The sequence below is a fragment of the Malania oleifera genome, chromosome 7 (assembly GCF_029873635.1).
Source record: "Malania oleifera isolate guangnan ecotype guangnan chromosome 7, ASM2987363v1, whole genome shotgun sequence".
Lineage (NCBI taxonomy): Eukaryota > Viridiplantae > Streptophyta > Magnoliopsida > Santalales > Ximeniaceae > Malania > Malania oleifera.
The window spans coordinates 33,430,090-33,448,604 of NC_080423.1; the positions used below are offsets into that span (position 1 = coordinate 33,430,090).

Consider the following 18,515-nt stretch of genomic DNA (forward strand, 5'->3'; position numbering starts at 1 on the left):
TTAACACATTTAGTTAACCACTTATTAAAAATATAAATTTCAGTTTGAATCAATAAAATTTACAACAGTATAATCAAGAAGAATGAATTCAATGATTCAACATACATCTCAATGATCAATATTAAGTTCAGATTCTCAGCAAGGATAATATTTCCCTTCAAAAACAATTTCTAAAATACTCTTGATCAACTTCAACACTTAAGCTTTACTTTGACAATTAATTAATAACTAATTAATCTTAGATAATTTATTAATGAAATCAAGGTTGTAATCTTTTCGGAGTTTTCAAATCAACTCCTTGATCAAATAATCTGACATATACATACATATATATATATATATATATATATATATATTATCACAAAAGTATGTTCAGCAAGTTCACAACTTTCTGCACTATTTTCCTTTTCAACAGATTCTTAAACATAATCTCAAATATCCAATAAAGTTTTGTATTCAGTAAGACATGATATTCAACAAGTTCTTATGAAAATAAACATAAGCATGCAAGGTATATATCTTGCAGAAAATAAAAGTGCAGGGAATAAGAAGCTGAACACCGTTGTTTTTACAAGGTTTGGCCACAACTTACGTCCTTACCTCTAGCAACCCGCTGAGAGAATTTCGTCTACCAACTTCATTACTGGGTGAAGTGACAACCTCTCTCCCTCAAAGGTGGAGTTCGCATCTCTAACAATAATCCCCTTTCCCTAGGCAACAATCAAACAATCTTGAATCGTCAAACAATACAACAACAACAAAAACTTTGCTTGTACAATGAAAAGGTCCTCAAATGAACATATTAGTACACAATAGATTCAAAAATAATACTTAAAAATAACAATATGAAAGTTGAAGCTCAAAGTATATCACTGGAACTAATTAAAGATGTGAGTTTTCAAAGATCAAATCAATTTGTCGAAGTGAAACAACCAAGAGCACAACATTCGCCTATCAGACAAAAGTATACAGAAGTATGTGTGTGCTGTTTGCTTTTTCAATCGGTGTTCTTACCCTAATGTGCGAGAATAATACGTTTAAATAGTGCACTAAGGTTTCAAAAACTTTCCTTTTAATTTTCTCTCAATTTGGAAACCATTCATGCAAGATTTGGAAACAAGATCAGTACTATTAAATGTTTAAACACATGCATCAGTCGCCTGTCCTCGAAGGGTCAGTTGCCTGTACTCTTTTGAAAACAGTGTATTCTAAAAGTTAGAATGTCGTCAGTCGATTGTGCCCGATAGGTTAGTCGCTTGTGCCTATTCTGTTTGAATATTTTCAAATACAGAAGCACCACAGTCGCCTGATGACTTAACATCAATCGCCCGCCTTTCAGTAAAACTTTTTTTTTTTCAATATTTTTTGTTCCAAACTTGATTTATATATTTGAAAACTCAATTGGGGTTTTGAGAAAACATTTTCCATGATTAAAATTAGGTATCTAAGTCCAATGACATATCCTAGGAGCTTCAATCAATCAATATTGAGTTTTGAAGTACTTACATAAGACTTTTCATATGATTTTCCTATCTTAGTGTTTAAGTCTTCATGTTTATGTCTTCTTGACTTTACGCACTGCTTTAATGAGTTTCATGTTTCATATGACTTCAACTTTCATGTTTCTCATGTCTCATAGCCTCAAGTGTGATTCTCCATTCAAACTCTTCAAGTATATCCACTTGAAACCATAAGATCACTTAAGTCCTAAAAATCAAACTTGCATAAACATATTAGGAAACCTTGATTTGTTATCATCAAAATGAGATTAAACATTGTTAGGCCAACAAAAGAAAGTACCTTTTTTTTTTTCAATTACAAAGACCCCAAATTTATTGATAGCACTCACTTATGATGGAGAAAATATCGTGATTACAAACAAGCCACAAGAGATTTACAAATAAACAATCAAAACCAGCCTATGCAGTAAAACCAAAACAAGCCTATCAAAACCCAAACCATTAACCAACTAAACCAAACTAAACATGCCCATATGTAAACAAAACAAAAAAATACAAACAAAAACAAATAACCTACAAACTGATGTCAATTACCTACAAAACAAAACCCGAGGAAAACATAGGAGAACCAAATGATGACAATTAAAGACGAAGGCTTGGAATACTCATCTTATTCATACGAATTAGACCTTTCATTTTACTTAGCATCATATCACTTGCAAAATATCTCCTTATGCCTCCTTCGCCTTGACAAGCCACGTAATCCATCACCTGATTACCTTATCTAAATGGGTGCTTTATAGAGAACTGAAGGCCTAGAAGCTCCTCATCTAACAAGTCCCAGAGGTCCCATAAGTACAAGTAAGAGCAAATTCCAGATGTGATTCATCACACCACCAATTCTGAGTCACTTGCAATACAAATAATCTAATTTCCCAACTCTTTACAAAGTCGAACACCACTAGTAAGAGCTTGCAACTTCGCTCCATTATTAGTACCTAACTCAAAATTTTCAGAAAAAGTGGCCTTAATATTACTTGATGAGTCATGGATGATACCACCACCACCACAAGAACCCATATTTCCTCTACAAGAGCCATCTATATTAAGTTTCAACCAACCTACAAGAGGCTTTTCCCATACTACTTTTCGAGGAGTTCTAACTATCGGTATTATCGTTTTCACTTGAAACTCTTCCAATAAATTCTTATCAATAGAAGCCAGAGAACCCTTCACGCCTTCTGCAATTTTTGTGAGCCAAAACCTCACCGATAACCAAACTGCATTTCCCGACTCATACTTATCTTTTATGCAGACTTTACAATGTTTGAGTCATAGTCTCCAAGAAATTATAGTAGGTAACAAATCGATGATAGTACTTTTTTAGGTAGATTTTTTGGCACATCTAAACCAACTACTAATTTTCACCCTCCAAGGTTCATCATCAAAATTTAGAATTCCCAAGATAGACTCTACTCTCTTCCAAACCATCCTTGCAATGAATCCCGTACTTAGAACATGATTAAGAGATTCCTCTTTTTTATCCACGCAGTAGTTGCAACATGAAATCATATCAACTCTCAGTTTCCGCACTCTCTCATCTATAGGAAGAGAGCGTGTACGTGTGTATGTGTGTGTGTATATATATATATATATATATATATATATATATATATAGATATAACAATTGTACAGTGAATGCCACTTGATTTCAATATCTTTCAAGTTCATCTCTTTGAATTTATAGTCCCGACTAATTATCAAACCAAATGTTTGGGTGGAATTTTGGACCACTGAATTGAAAAGAACCAATTGAAAAAAGAAAAAGAAAAAAAAGACACTTCCAGTATATATTATATCAACAACAGTTGCCAAATAATGTCTTTGAAGTACAATTAATTAAAAAAATTAAGACGAGTATATGTGAGAATTTGGAGAAGGCTAACTTATGCCTCTCTCATTTTACAGCTAGCTACCTTTATCAAATACAATAATAATTACCAATTAAGACTGAGGAAGCCAAAAGGAATTAAAGAATGCTGTGGTGTACCCAGACAGTGCAAACAGTCAAAGCTATGCTGAGGAAAAGCCATATCTTGTTCAAAAACGTACAAGAAATGTTCCCACTTGGGTAATTCCCTAGCCATACCCTCTCTTTCACATCATCCCCCTGAAGTACTCTTCCACATTTTCTCCTCTTCATGATTCTGCAAGAGCAACCCTCCTCTCTTTCTTCTCTTTCCTTCACATCTGTCCAAGTTGCGGAGAGCTCAATCTCATAACATGCTTCATCTCTCTTCACGATTTCTCCAAAGTAAATGCAATATGTCAACAGAAGCACAACCGTAGCTTGGATGGCACTTGCTATGGTCCTCCATGGAGTTATGGATTTGGTTGTTCCCTTGAGCTTGTCACTTGCAAATGCCCTTAGCTCACTGAAGAAGGAGCTTCTGCTTTTGGGTCTTGTTCTGCCATCGGCTTTTCTTATCGAGCAGTTGTTTGCTATCATGGCTGGGTTCAGATGTACCTTGACAATTTTTGAAGGTACTATTTGGTGAAAGAATGTCTCAGAGACTTGGCGGGTAGAGACGAACATTCCATGATTGACTTCGGTCTTCTCGAAGACTCCAAAGCTCGGAGTGCTCGAAAAGTCATCGATGTCACCATTATCTAAGAAGGAATCATTGGGGTCATCATTGGCAAAACCAAGTGTGAAGTTGTCAATCTCACTGTCATTGAATTTCTTGAAGTTACTGTAGTGATCAGCTTGATCTCCTGCTACTGGATTTGTGTTAATGATGCACATTTATTAGAAATGGAAACATATATTCAACAGAACGTGGAAGTAGGAATGTAAAACAACTTCGATATATTGTGAGATATATACCTTGGACCTCATTTTCCTCCCTCTGAAAATTTGAAACGTTTTCTATTGGAACAATAGTGTTGGGGCCTTCCGAGAAGCTCTGATGAAAGAAGCAATATACATAAGAATTAATTTCGAACAATAAGAATCCTTATGGACTCACTACAGATATGAACAAATCATTAATATGTGCTCCACGCATGCATGGCTGATTTTGGTCCTACGCATTAATTTGGCTATTTAACAATGAAAATGGAAATTATTTATCTAATCCAGGAAAAAAAAGAAAGCAGTTGCTTTACTTGTAGCTACATGGAATATTTTCTTAGTTTTCGGGTGTATATTATTTCACCAAAACCAATACCCCCCAAGGTAGTCCAAGGCTAAGGGCACATTCTAGGATGAGCCATAAGCTCAGATGCTTTAGGTTTGATCTATCATGCATAAGATCAAACATTTATTTAAGTTGACAATTGAGGCGAGAGTTGTCGAACTGAGCATCCCGAAAGGAGCCAATCAATTAAAAAGTTATTAGATTAGGCTGCCTAACCACGTCACGGGGTGATTGTGGAAAATTTTGGTTCTAATAGATAACAATGAAGCAAAAATTATACAGAATGATTTGATTGATGACTTAAAATGCGATAAAATTAATTAATGATCTCTTGTTCAATTAATAGTTATGATGAATGTGGAGTTAATAGACAGAATACGGCGTACCCTTTCGTAATCCTTGTTTGACATCCCAATCCATCTCAAGTTCTCTGCCATTCTCTCATTCTTGAACTCTTCATCCAGATCTCCTATTTCCATGGATCTGGTATTCTGAGCATCCCAATACTTGTCCATAAATCTCGATGAACTTCCACGGCTAGCTTGATTGTTGTAGAGTGTTTCATCGTCCACCATGAAGGTGAAATCATTGGGTTGAGGATAATTTGCTTCCCATATTGCGTTTGTAGTGCTGGAATGATTAATCAGTTCCTGAGAAGCTTGAGCAACCGAAAGAATTTCTTGCAAGATGTCAGCTTCATTGGCGCTTCCATGGAGTGTGGGGCCTCTCAAATTGGTGATGCCCAATTGTGGGATGTCCTCCACCTGCAGTGGTGGAACTGAGAACCTATGCTGCATCCTAGCACACTCCAATGCTACATCTACCTGCAATTGTAAAAGTGGGACAGTACTTTTATCTAATTATAATAATAATTTTAATAATATTGTTGTGAATACACCCTAGGATTAAGGGCATGCAAACATTGAGGAAAAAACATAAAAGAGAGACAAGGCATAATAATTTATGAGGTTCAACAATGCATTTTATCTTGGGCGTAAAAATCTCCTCTAAATGTTTTTAGGTGTTTATATATATACATAGTCTTATATAAAACTTCAAAATATTCTCCTACAATAATACAATGATACTACCCCCCCCCCCCCCCCCCAACAAAAAAAATAAAAATAAAAATGACTAAAAGAAGTCCCCACAGAAGGAAAAAAAAAAAAAAAATGAGCTCAGCTCATGGACACGTGAAGGGGTAGGTTTCCTGTATATTGTCTCCAAAGTGGCTCTGGTAGTAAACTCAAGATTCTCTTGGTTAAAATGTCAAGGTTCTAGCCTTTGGGGTAGGCCGTTTTATTTGAGATAAATACCTTGGTATTTAAGTGAAGCAGGGTATAGGGGTGGACCCATTATCATGATGGATTAATTGAGTCTCCAAATTAAGGGTCTTGGACGTCATCATTTTATTAAAATGAAAATGAACAAATAAATAAAGAAGAGAAGATAACATATATATGCTGCTTATGCTAGAAATTTGACCTTGGATGGAAGGTAAGAAGAGCTTCCAGTGTGGGGAAATGTTGAAGGAGCTGCAAAGCTAAACGCCTCATCAGATAAGAACTGCGTCCATTGTCCATCTCCCATTCCACTGGCCATATTGGGGGATCCATCAACTATGTTGGTTGAGCATCTATCAAATGGTGCTGGATAGTCTGAGCACTCCAAGTCTTCACCTCTTCCTTCTGAGTATAATTCCATGCTCGACGAGTGATCGCTGCCCATCTGATGACTGCTAGTGCCCACTACATTATATTGCCCTACAATTTTTGGAGCGATAGCTATGCTTTTCTTGAACACGCGACACAGTGCATATGCATCCTGTGGGTTTTAAACCAAATGTACATATTTTTGGGTTGTGAATTTTGAGATGACTAGTAAATGACATATATGATTAATGCAATTTTTAACCAGAAAGGAGATTGACCATGAGACGTTTCACATTGAGAAATGAAGAAAATATTTGGCACCTGCAATCCTGAAGGAGTTTCACATTCTCTCTCATCAAGCCTGTACTCATGCATAACCCAGTCGGTTCGAGTTCCATGCGGTGCTCTCCCGCGGTAATATACTAGGGTTTTCTTCATGCCCACAGCGCGTGTTTGTGAGTTCACCTTTCGATCCTTGCCTGTTGCCTTCCAGTATCCCGCTTTTGTGGCGCGGTTTGTTCTTGACCCGTTGGGATATTTGCGATCTCGTGGGCTAAAGAAGTACCATTCGAGGTCTTTGCTTGGCAGCAATGATTTTCCTGAAAGGGGTTTAAAACTCCTTGAACTCATTAAACATATATGCAATATTATAGATGATATTTTTTACACAGTGGTGTTGCCAATAACTTTCTCTAGGATGCCAATTAACTCAATAATAACATTAAAGCAGTGGATCATTTTTTTTATTTTGTTACATTTGATTTCATTTTCCATTACAAATGGAAGAGATAGAAAACCTTAATGTGTGGTTCGGTGTAAAGGTTATCTGATTAAAACATTGCTCATTCATCATCACTATAAAAAAAAAAAAAAGGGAAGAAAAAACAGTGCTCATTTATTCAATATATAGGTAAAGTCATCTAGGTATATAGGTGCAACTTTAAATAAATTTGGTCCCTTCCAAGTTATATATAACGCTAGCTAGCCAGGATCTATCTTGGGAACCTATATTTATTCTCTTCAACACAATTAAAAAGTTAGAAAAATATAAATGGGTAATTAATAAATTAATAAGGATTCCACCCGAAAGTGTAATGGGAAGAAGAAAAAGAGAAACAAAAGAACTGTGAAGCATTATTTCATAGAACTCAAATCTATTGAAGAGGGTGCATTAATCCAATTATTTTTTTTTCCCCTTTATGCTTTTTTGACTTGAGTCTTGCATACAACTACTAAAACTACACATTTTCTCTTAACCTAAATTGAGATGGCGGGGCCGTTGTCTAAACGCTAAAGTTACTTCACAGGTTGGAAATGAATTATATATGAAGGGTATTTGAGACATTTTCTCTATCAAAGCTTCCTACGTACATTCATCTTCTGAAACGTAAGTTGATGCATGGAAAATAGTTTTCATGAACAGAATAATTGTACTGCATGCTCAAGGAAAAAAATTCCAAAGCCTTAATTTTTGCAGGAAAAATAAAGTATATATTGCGATCTTTACTGCGTTCACATTGTAGGCTTTTCTTTTTGTTTCTTCTTTTCGTGATCACCGAAAGAAAAGTTTCATTGGTCGTCGATCTATTTTTTCTTTGACTGAAATTTGGAATGATTAAATCCATGATCATAAAGGAAAAAGAGGAAAACAGAAACTTCTGAAATTGGTATGGGGATCTAGTGATCCATGTTTGAAATGGAGTTTAATTTCTTCAAATAATTTACAGAAAACCAAAAGTTGATCCTTTTCTTGATGCTTGATAATTAATATATTATGCATGGTTGTTGTCATTATGAAAAACCATAACTAAATACCGGGTAAATCCCATGGCTCACACTTGTAGAGATCGACTTCCGGTATGATCTCTAATTCGATCTTGCGGCCGTTGATCTTTCGTTTGAGGTAGTACGCAACAAGTTCCTCGTCGGTGGGGTGGAACCTGAAACCGGGAGGCAATGAAACAGGAGCCATCTATCTGCTTAATTAATTTGCAGCTTCTTTCTGATTTCAATTTCCCAAGCAAAGGGGCAGCAGGAGGAAGGTGAAGCAGATTTTGAAACCTGCAGGGCCCACGGCTGTATGTACGACTCTGTGCAAATGATGCACAAAACCCTGAAAACACCAGTCCTAAAAACTTGTTAACTAGAAATTTTTTCTTCTAAATTAATAAAGATGGAAACACACACACACATATGAAAAGAGGGCGTAGTGTGTTTATGTGGACGAGAGAGAGGAAGAGGGACGAGAGAGGGATAGAGAATGGTGTGTAATCAGAAATAGATCATGAACATGAGCTTTTGTTTTTTTGTTTCTCTCTTTTTTTTCCTCTCTATTTTGAAAGCGACGACGAGGGGATATATATCAGACCCCACAGAGAATATGATCTCAACTATTCATGATCGATATAATGCTAGCTAGTAATCATGAAAACATATATCAATGCATGTTAATGTTAATGAGAGAGAGAGAGAGAGAGGGAGGTACCTGAAGGCGGAAAAGTAGCTAGCAAGAGGGAAGAAGTGGAATGAAAGGCAGAGGGGGAAGGGGGAGGAAGAGGACGGGATGTAGGTTTTAGCTTATTGGTTTGAGATGAGGACAAAAAGAGAAGAGTAAAAGCAAGGAAGGCTGCTGACAACTCCCATCCCTTTAGCTTTTCGTTAGTTTTTCTTTTCTTTTTTTCTTCTTTTCTTTCCGGTCGTCATCAATCAAATGATAGATGCTTCCTATCTTCATTTTCAAGTTGATCTCTCTCTCTCTCTCTCTCTCTCTCTCTCTCTCTCTGGGTCTCTGTGTGTATAGAAATTATGATCCCATGCTTCGCTGGGGGTCCTTTCTTGGAATGTGGGCTACATGTGATGGGGTGATGCCCGTCTACGGGAGAAGGGGATCTACGTTAATGATTAACTGTGGACAACGAATTTCGGCGCCCTTCAAACCGCAGAATGTTCCCTTCACATCTCCGCTCCCTCTTCCTTGATTTGAAGGATACGTCGTTGAATTTATATATTCAGTTGAATATATATATATATATATATATATCTGCTCTTATTATGAGCACGTACCTTGGCTGATGAGTTATTAGCCGCTAACATAATTAATTTTTGCTGTACAACGGCAATGCTGATTTAATTGTACAAACAATTCTTTCCTTTTAATTTCTAGTCTATCAAGCCTGAGGTGTAGCATGCTCACTGCTATGTTGAAAATTATATTTGATTAGAGATAGCGGGCAGTCCACCTCTATTAAATTTGGATTAGAATCGGCAGCAACCTCATCAAAATCTTATCAACTTCAGCCACAATCGTTGATTATATTGTTCTAATCTTACTATAAATAGATGTGTGTGTGTGTGTGTGTAATGTAATATATGGTGTAGAGAGGGTGAATAACTGGTGAGTGAGAGAAATTGTATTTTTGAGAATTTCTATGTATTTTGTTTCAGATTAGTTATTGAAATCAATTGAATGTATTTGTGTGTAATTCTTACGGAGTTTCTATCACAACCAGTGATTGAGTGAGTCAACCCCACTCATCAGTGGTATCAGAACTCCAGGTTTGCCGAAATTAATCAAACAGAGGCGAATAGAGAGGAAATTTGATTTTTTCCCAAATTTGAAGTTACTCTAAATCCAAAATTGAGTATGACATTATGAAATTCGTGTCCAGACGAATGCAAAGGTGAAAACCACATCTCAAATGGAGTTCAAGTGCTTCTACATGCACTCCATGCGCCGCTAACGAATTCAGCGTCAACGTCATGCGCCTTATGCACCAGCGAGACTATTTACTAGCGATGTCACGCGCTACATGCGACCTCACGTGTCTTCTCCGCCCGACTGACGTGATCTGACCCAGACACCCGATCTGTGACTAGGCCTAGCAACCCGGAATCGACCCCACGAGCACGACCCGACCCGCCTGACCGACCCGTGTCTAGTCGCCAACATGCGGCAAGAATCCGCCATGTTTCCTAACGGTAATATCTAGCCCTGTTAAACTTCGTTAAGTCAAACCGTTTAAAAAAAAATGGTCCAAAACTTCTTTTAGCCAGTTCAGTGATTTTTAAACTGGTTCTTTGCAATCCAAAACCGGTTCCTAAAGTTTTTCGACTTTCTGAACACAGTGGTGGTATCAGATTTGCCAAAATCTATCCCCATCACTTTGTTTTTTGATATATTAAATCTAATGGCTAACGGTACTACACAAGCTTTTACTCCAAAGCTGACACGGGAGAACCATAACAATTGGTCTATTCAAATGAGAGCTCGACTAGGTGTTGAGGATGTCATGGACATTGTTGAAGATGGGTACAAAAAAGCCTCATCAAAAGAAGATGAAATAACTATGTTTGATGCTCAAATAATGATCTTGTGAGTCAATTGAAAGAAGGATTGTAAGGTGAAATCCATAATTTACCAAAGCCTTGATGAGACCACATTTGAAATCATCGCCTCTACCAAAACGTCTAAAGAAGTTTGGGACTCTCTCCATTGAACACACAAAGGTGCATACAAAGTGAAGAAGATTCGTCTTCAAACATTGCGAGGTGATTTTGAATCTTTAAGAATAAAATTTACTAAATCTATTGCTGACTACTATACACGAGTTATGGTAGTATCAATTCAATTGAGAAGAAATGGAGAGACTCTCAACGATGAGAGAATTTTTAAGAAAATTTTGTATTCTCTAGATCCAAAATATGATTATATAGTTGTGACCATGGGAGAAACAAAAAATTTAGAAACCATGTTCGTAGAAGAACTTGTGGGCTCGCTCCAAACCCATGAGCACAAAGTCAACAGAAGGAGTGAAGATAAAGCACTAGAGCAAGCCCTCCAAACGAAGTTGTCACTCACTATAGATGGATACGACAAAGAGGGGGCATCACAACGAGGAAGAGGATGAGGCTAAGGATCTCATGGAAGAAATTTTGGAAATTTTGAATCTAGATAAGGCGACATAGGTGGAAGAGGTCCCACTAGAGAATGACGCAATCAACTGAACTATGTACCATGAGGCAGAGGACAAGGAAGAAGAGCGGGATACAATAACCTTCCTAACGTAGACAAGAGAAACGTTCAGTGCTACAACTACCACAAGTACGAACACTACAGTAATGAGGGCAGAGGTAATCCCCAAAATCACGAAGTAAATGAAAATGCTAACTTTGCAGAAAAGGAGAAAGCCGAAGGAGAATCGTTGATGTTGATGGCACACAATTCAACCCACCAGGACCAAAATTTTTGGTACCTTGACTCTGTAGCCAACAATCACATAACTGGAAGAAAGAACCTATTTAGTGAACTTGATGAGAAAGTTCAGGGAGAGATATCATTTGGTGATCTCTCTAAAGTACCAGTTCGAGGAAGGGGAAATGTCTTAATCAAGAGGAAGGATGGAGACTATGCTTTTATCTCCAACGTGTACTATGTGCCAGTCACGAAGACTAATATATTGAGTCTCAGATAGCTTGTGGAGAAAGGTTACAAAATTAGCCTTAAAGATAAGAAGATGGTGATAACAAACACTCGAGGTAAGCTCGTTACTCGAGTACAAGTGGCAAAGAGTCAAATATTTTCGCTCGTTATTCAACATGATACACCAAGGTGTTTGAGTGCTATCATCAAAGACTGGCTATGGCATCTCAAGTTCAGACATCTAAACTTTGAAAGTTTGAAACAGTTGGGAAGCAAGAAGATGGTGAAAGGCTTACCCAACATCCACCACCCAAATATGATATGTGAAAACTTTGTTCTGAGCAAGCAACATAGAAATAGCTTTGGAAAGCAAGCCGACTGGAGATCTACCATGCCACTCAAGCTAGTACACAGAGACGTGTGTTGTCCTTTGAGACCGTTTTAAAATGGACATAACCAATACTTCCTCACCTTTATTGACTATTACAAGAGGAAAACTTGGGTCTACTTTCTGAAAAGGAATTTAGAGGTGTTCGACATGTTCAAAAAGTTCAAAGCTCTTGTGGAGAAACAGAGTGACTATCACATGAAGTCACTCCGATCATACCAGAGAGGAGAGTACAAGGATGAAACTTTTCTAGAATTCCTTAGGCAACAAGGGATTCAAAAACAGTTCACACTGACCTGCACTCCCAATTGAACAGTGTAGCTGAGAGGAAGAACAACATGATCCTTAACATGGCCATGAGCATGTTAAAGGATAAGAATATGCCAAAAAGTTTTTAGGCAGAAGTAGTGTCATTTGCAGTCTATCTACTCAACAGGTGTCCTATGAAGAGTCTTGATACAAAGATACTACATGAAGCCTGGAGTACTCACAAGCCCAGTGTGAGTCATCTTAGAGTATTTTGATCCATAGCCTACGCCAAGATCCTAGAGGCAAGAAGGAAAAAGTTGGAAGATAAAAGAGAGAAATATATCCTTGTTGGATACGACAACAACACCGTAGGGTATCGACTCTACAATCCCACCAACAAGAAAGTCATTCACAGTTGGCATGTCATTTTTGAAGAAAATGAATCTTGGAAGTGGGACAAGGCTGAATCTTCCAAAGATGCGAAATTGACGCTTGAAAGAGAAGAACTCACACAGACAAGAGAAGTGGCTATCGAGTCACAAGTTCCCAAGCTGCAGACACCTCCACACAGTTCACCACATAGGAATGAAGCTTCATCACCAATTGAGCATGAAAACCCATATATGAGGCCTAAAGGAACCCATAATCTAGCTGACCTGTATGAAACTATAGAACCTATAAAAGAGTATGTTACACTATATTATCTATTATTGACCAGTGACCCAATTAGCTTTGAGGATGCTAACGAAGAAGAAAATGGAGAAAAGCGATGGATGAGGAGATTCAATCCATTGAGAAGAACAAGACTTGTGAGTTGACAAATCTCCTGAAGGGCCGCAAAAAAATTGGTGTGAAATGGGTGTACAAGACAAAGAAGAACACTCAAGGAGAAGTCCAAAGATACAAAGCAAGACTTGTCACCAAGGGCTATAATTAAAAAGAAGGGATTGATTATGGAGAAATATTTGCCCCAGTTTCTAGGCTTGAAACCATCAGATTACTAATTTAACTATCAGCACAAAATGGATGGAAGATTTACTAGATGGATGTGAAATCAACATTTTTGAATGGTTTTCTAGAAGAAGAGATCTATATTGATTAGCCACCTGGATATGTAAAGAAGGGCCAAGAAGATAAAGTGTACAAACTGAACAAAGTACTCTATGACTTGAAGTAGACACCTCATGGGTGGAACGTGAGGATTGATGACTATTTCCAGAAGAATGAGTTTCAGAAGTGTCCCTACGAGCAGACTCTATACATGAAAATGGAGAAAGACGGAAGCATGTTGATAGCATACCTATATATATATATATATATATATATGATCTGATCTTCACTAGCAACAATCTAGAGATGTTTGCCGCTTTCAAAAGGAGCATGGTCAAAGAATTTGAAATGACATATATTAGCCAGATGACTCATTTCTTGGCATAGAAGTCGTGTAAAGCAAGAAGGGAATCTTCATCTCCTAGAGTCACTATGAAAAAAAAAGTATTGAAGAAGTTTGGGATGGAAAATTGCAACCCTGTCACAACTCTGGTTGAAACAATATTGGAGTTGAGAAAAAATGAGCAAAGAAATGTTGACCCCACATATTTCAAGAGTTTGGTTGGAAGCTTGAGGTATTTGGTGTGCACCAGACCCGACATACTCTATGGAGTTAGACTTATCAGCAGGTACATGGAGACTTATGACCAGTCCCATCTGAATGCAATGAAGAGGATACTCCGCTATGTCAAGGGTACCATCACTTATGGTATATTTTATTCATCAAAAGGTGATTGCAAACTTATTGGCTATTCAAATAGCGATTGGGGAAGAGATCTTGATGAAAGAAAAAGCATGACTGGATTCACATTCTTTATGGGAGATATAGTGTTTACATGGTCATCGAAGAAGCAACCCATCATAACGCTGTCATCATGTGAAGCTGAGTATGTTGCTCATCTATTTGTTATGGTATATGGATAAGAAATGTACTGAAGTATCTAGGATTACTTCAAAATGACCCCACAGAAGTCTACATCGACAATCGATTAGCAATTGCACCTGTGAAGAATCTAGTTTATCATGAAATAAACAAACATATTGATACTCGATATCATTTTATAAGGGAGCATGTCAAGAAGAAAGAAGTAGAGCTGATATCTTGTATAACATATGATCAGATTGCTGACATTTTCATAAAGCCACTCAAGCATGATATTTTTGCAAGACTGAAGACAATGCTCAGAATGAAAAAACCAGGAGAGTCAAGTTTAAGGGGGGATGTTGAAAATTAAACTTGACTGAAGATCGTCGAAAGCCCACCTCTGTTGAATTTGGGCTGGAGTTGGCAACAACCTCACCAAAATCTCATCAACTTCAGCCACCATTGTTGATTATATTTTTCTAGCCTTACTATGAATAGATGTGTGTATGCGTAATGTAATATGTGGTGTAGAGAGGGTGAATAATCAGTGAGTGAGAGAAATTTTATTTTTGAGAATTCCTCTATATTTTGTTTTATATTATTTATTGAAATCAGTTGAGTGTATTTGTGTGCAATCCTCACCGAATTTCAATCACAACCAGTGATTGAGTGAGTTACATACACCCATCATGCTCATTACTCATTATTGGAAATAAAACAAAACAAACCAAACAAGATGAGTTATAGAATATGACGTAGTCAATGTAGCTCCTTTCTCATGCATATGTTTCATTAGGAAACCTAAAGTGAGCATGGAGTTGTGAAGCTTTTGGTAATTAGAGGCCTTGGAATTGATTTCACAAAAAGATCAATCTTTGATTTATCTTAAGGGAGCTGTGGGACTTGTCACATCCTTCCCTGATTGGTGCTACTTGGGGTGGGGGTTCAGAATGGTTTGTCCAAGTCATAATTTCAAGTTGTTAAAAACAATTTATCTATCACTTTCTTTTTCTTATCATAATAATATGACATGGGCCACTAGGAGAAGAAACAAATGTATGCATATGTGTGTGTGTGTGTGTGTGTGTGTGTGTGTGTGTTTATACATATAATGGTTACATTTAGTTCTTGGAATAGTTATTTCTAGGAAATAAAATGGAATATGAGAAAGATTTAGAAGAGATTGTTCCTACATATAAATTTGGAGCCCATTAATTACAAGATGTCACGTTAACACTTGGACTCATGCATCATTTTAGTGGATTCAAATATTAATATAATATCTTGTGATTGGTGGACCCTAAATCGTAAGCAGAGGAATCGTGCCTTTACAAATATTTCTTGATGGAATAAAATAAGAAATTCAGGACTAGGGGTAATAGTTTTTCTTATCTATTTCTTATTACTCCATCCAACTTATGTAATATGAAAAAAATAAACATTATCATGATGAGATTTGGGAATAGTCATTTCTTATCTATTCATTACTATTTGTTCACAAAAATGCCTAGCTAGGTTGTCATTTGCTTTATGATAGTAACATATGTTTTTAATGCAAACCATCAAATTTCTTTATTATAACTATCTCGATCTATTCCTAAGAATAGACAATTTGTGAACAAAATGTAACCTTGTTCCAAACAAGTACCATAGAAAAAGAAGCCTATAATAGTGATACTTCAAGAAGCATTTGTTAAAATTTTCTTTAATCTAGTATTTGGGAGCGTAAATTTCAGAACTTGTATTTGGATTTATATGGATTTGGACATAACTAAGTATAAAATTAAATTGAATTTCTTTCTAATCAACAAAAATCCTAATTCAAGTCTCAAAATCAATTCTCCAAAATGTTGCCTAAGTTTTGAAATAAAAAGAAAAAAAAAACATTTTTATTCAAAAATTATGAAAAATTTCCACACATCTCATTAAAAGATCACCTTCAATTATTCATTTTTTGTCTGCACATCTCTTTTTTTTTCTTTGAAAATTAGTGGAGCATTGCATGCATATGTATAACAATTCATTTCATTTCATCTCTCTCTCTCTCTCTCTCTCTTCTTTCATAAGAAAAAATTCAAATGTTGTGCAAATTTAGAATTAGAATAGTGGAGAATCATGAAGTAAAGACTATCACTCTCATTCTACTTCATCATTCTCCTTCCTTTTTAGTTATAGGATTATGTAAACTATGCATTGCATAACATACTTAAGATTAGGGCTTTAATTTTCACCTTTAATAATTTTTTGAAAGAGCCAATTTGAAATTTTGGATATATATTTTTTTTTGTTTTGTTGTTGTTGTTATTTATTTATTTATTTATTTTACAAATGAATAGGCATGGCATTCAACACATGATGAAGCATCCTACACAAAGTCTTAGGGCAATGTATTAGATCCAATTTAATAAGAAGCCTTCTTGCTCTATAATAAGTCAACACCTACCATTGCTCCTCCGATCAAGCCATCAATTGCTCCTTCGGTCAAGCCTCGATTCTCTCCTTGAATCTTGGCTGCAATTACACTGCATTTACTGTGTATATATACAACATTCATTTCTGAACATGTATAAAGCAATGTCTAGCCATGTATCATTTAGCAATTGAAATATACCAAATTAATTTCTTCTTTATGGTATAAGGGCAAAATTGAGAGATAAAAAGAAGATTTTTCTTGATATTGGGTGCACACAAAACATTGTTGAGTTTGAAAGTGGAATCATTGGAATTAAGAGTGGTAAATCCAATATGAGTAATAGGAACATTATTACCATTTCCAACCATGACATCATCATTGCCACCATACTCAGAGTGAATAGATAGGTTATGCAAATATGAGATGATGTGATGAGATGCCCCGGAGTCAACTATCCAACCCAACTGATTGGGCTGGCGATCCTAATGATCAGACTTCAACCTTTGCTTATATTCTTTCTCTTGGTGCCAATCCCATCTCTTGGAGTTCTAAAAAGCAAAATACTGTCGCTTGGTCCTCCACTAAGGCCGAATACTGAACCATTGCCTCTACTGCAAATTGGGCAATGAACCTCCTTCAAGAGTTGCGTGTACCTATATCCCCTACTCCGGTTATTTACTGTAACAACATGAGTGCTACTTATGTATGTGCCAAGCCAGTCTTTCATTCTTATATGAAACACATCGCCATCGACTTCCACTTTATTCGTGATCAAGTTGCTACAGGTTGTCTACGTGTTTCCTATGTTCATACTTTTGATCAACTAGCTGACTCTCTTACCAAGTCGCTGCCTCTGTTCCCCTTTCTTACTCATCGAACTAAGATTGGTGTCCTCAACGGCCAGTCAATCTACGCTACATTTAGTGTGTATATATCCAGCGTTCATTTATGAACATGTATAAAGCAATGTTTAGTCATGTACCATTTAGCAATTGAAATATACCAGATTAATTTCTTCTTTACTTTGTAGTGTCTTAATAGAGAGCATTTTTGGCATGGGGACAATTAGTCTCAAGAAAACCGACCACTTTGTCTATCTTGCAGTGAAGCTTCCCTGTAGCAAAAACACGTGACAACTCCAAATCATTGCACCCCACAGTCACCCCAAATGCCTTTCCCATTGCTTCGATTGTAACATTCATATGGGACTAAGCCACTGATATGATTTCACTCATATAATGTTGGAAATGTGGACGCTACTAGTGTTCAAATTTGATTTGCACCGTAAGACCAGAAAATGCTAAGAAAAATAATTTGTATTGGAAAACACATATAGAGTTTAAAAACTCTGAAAGATATAGAATCTTCACAATCATTGTTAAGATCTCAGTAGCATCTACTACTTTCTACTTCAAAGTGACTCTATCCAGTGATATAATGCCAGTCATGATAGGAATGGTGTATTCCCAAGGTGGGGGGGGGGGGGGGAGGTGAATTGGGTATTTAAAAATTTCTTCCTAGGTTGACTTCAAATCACAATTAGTATAGCACAAATTAGGATCTTTCTAAGCATTCACCAATTTCACAAATATTAAGAATATGCGAAATTTAAACCATGCACAATAAATTTAAACATAAACATGCATGTGCTGGAATGTAGAGAGTATAGGGAAGAGAAAGAACACCAAATTTGTTATCGAGGTTCGGCCAAACCAGCCTACGTCCCCGCCTTAAGCCAGTAGCCCAAGGATTCACTAAGTGCTCAGTCTAACTGGGTGGAGCGACGCCACTTACACTGTCCTTACAAGGGAGACACTCC

At 36.7% G+C, this 18,515-nt stretch overlaps 1 protein-coding gene across 1 annotated transcript; it reads right to left on the minus strand.

The window, feature by feature from the left end:
• Positions 1-3,288: 3,288 nt before the first annotated feature.
• Positions 3,289-8,872, minus strand: LOC131160172 (NAC domain-containing protein 54). Its single transcript, XM_058115557.1, has 7 exons — positions 8,798-8,872; positions 8,128-8,425; positions 6,634-6,911; positions 6,146-6,484; positions 5,047-5,484; positions 4,348-4,426; positions 3,289-4,241 (listed from the first exon to the last, which is right to left on the minus strand). Exons 2-7 carry the CDS (start codon positions 8,282-8,284, stop codon positions 3,490-3,492), a joined length of 2,043 nt encoding a protein of 680 aa, XP_057971540.1. The 5' UTR covers positions 8,285-8,425; positions 8,798-8,872; the 3' UTR covers positions 3,289-3,489.
• Between the last annotated feature and the right edge of the window lie 9,643 nt (positions 8,873-18,515).

Coding starts and splice junctions, on each gene's coding strand:
- LOC131160172 (XM_058115557.1), bottom strand. CDS start 8,284: ATGGCTCCTGTTTCATTGCCTCCCGGTTTCAGGTTCCACCCCACCGAC. Junction 5,485..6,145: donor CTTCTTACCTTCCATCCAAG/GTCAAATTTCTA, acceptor TTACAATTGCAG/GTAGATGTAGCATTGGAGTG. Junction 4,242..4,347: donor GGAGGAAAATGAGGTCCAAG/GTATATATCTCA, acceptor ACACAAATCCAG/TAGCAGGAGATCAAGCTGAT.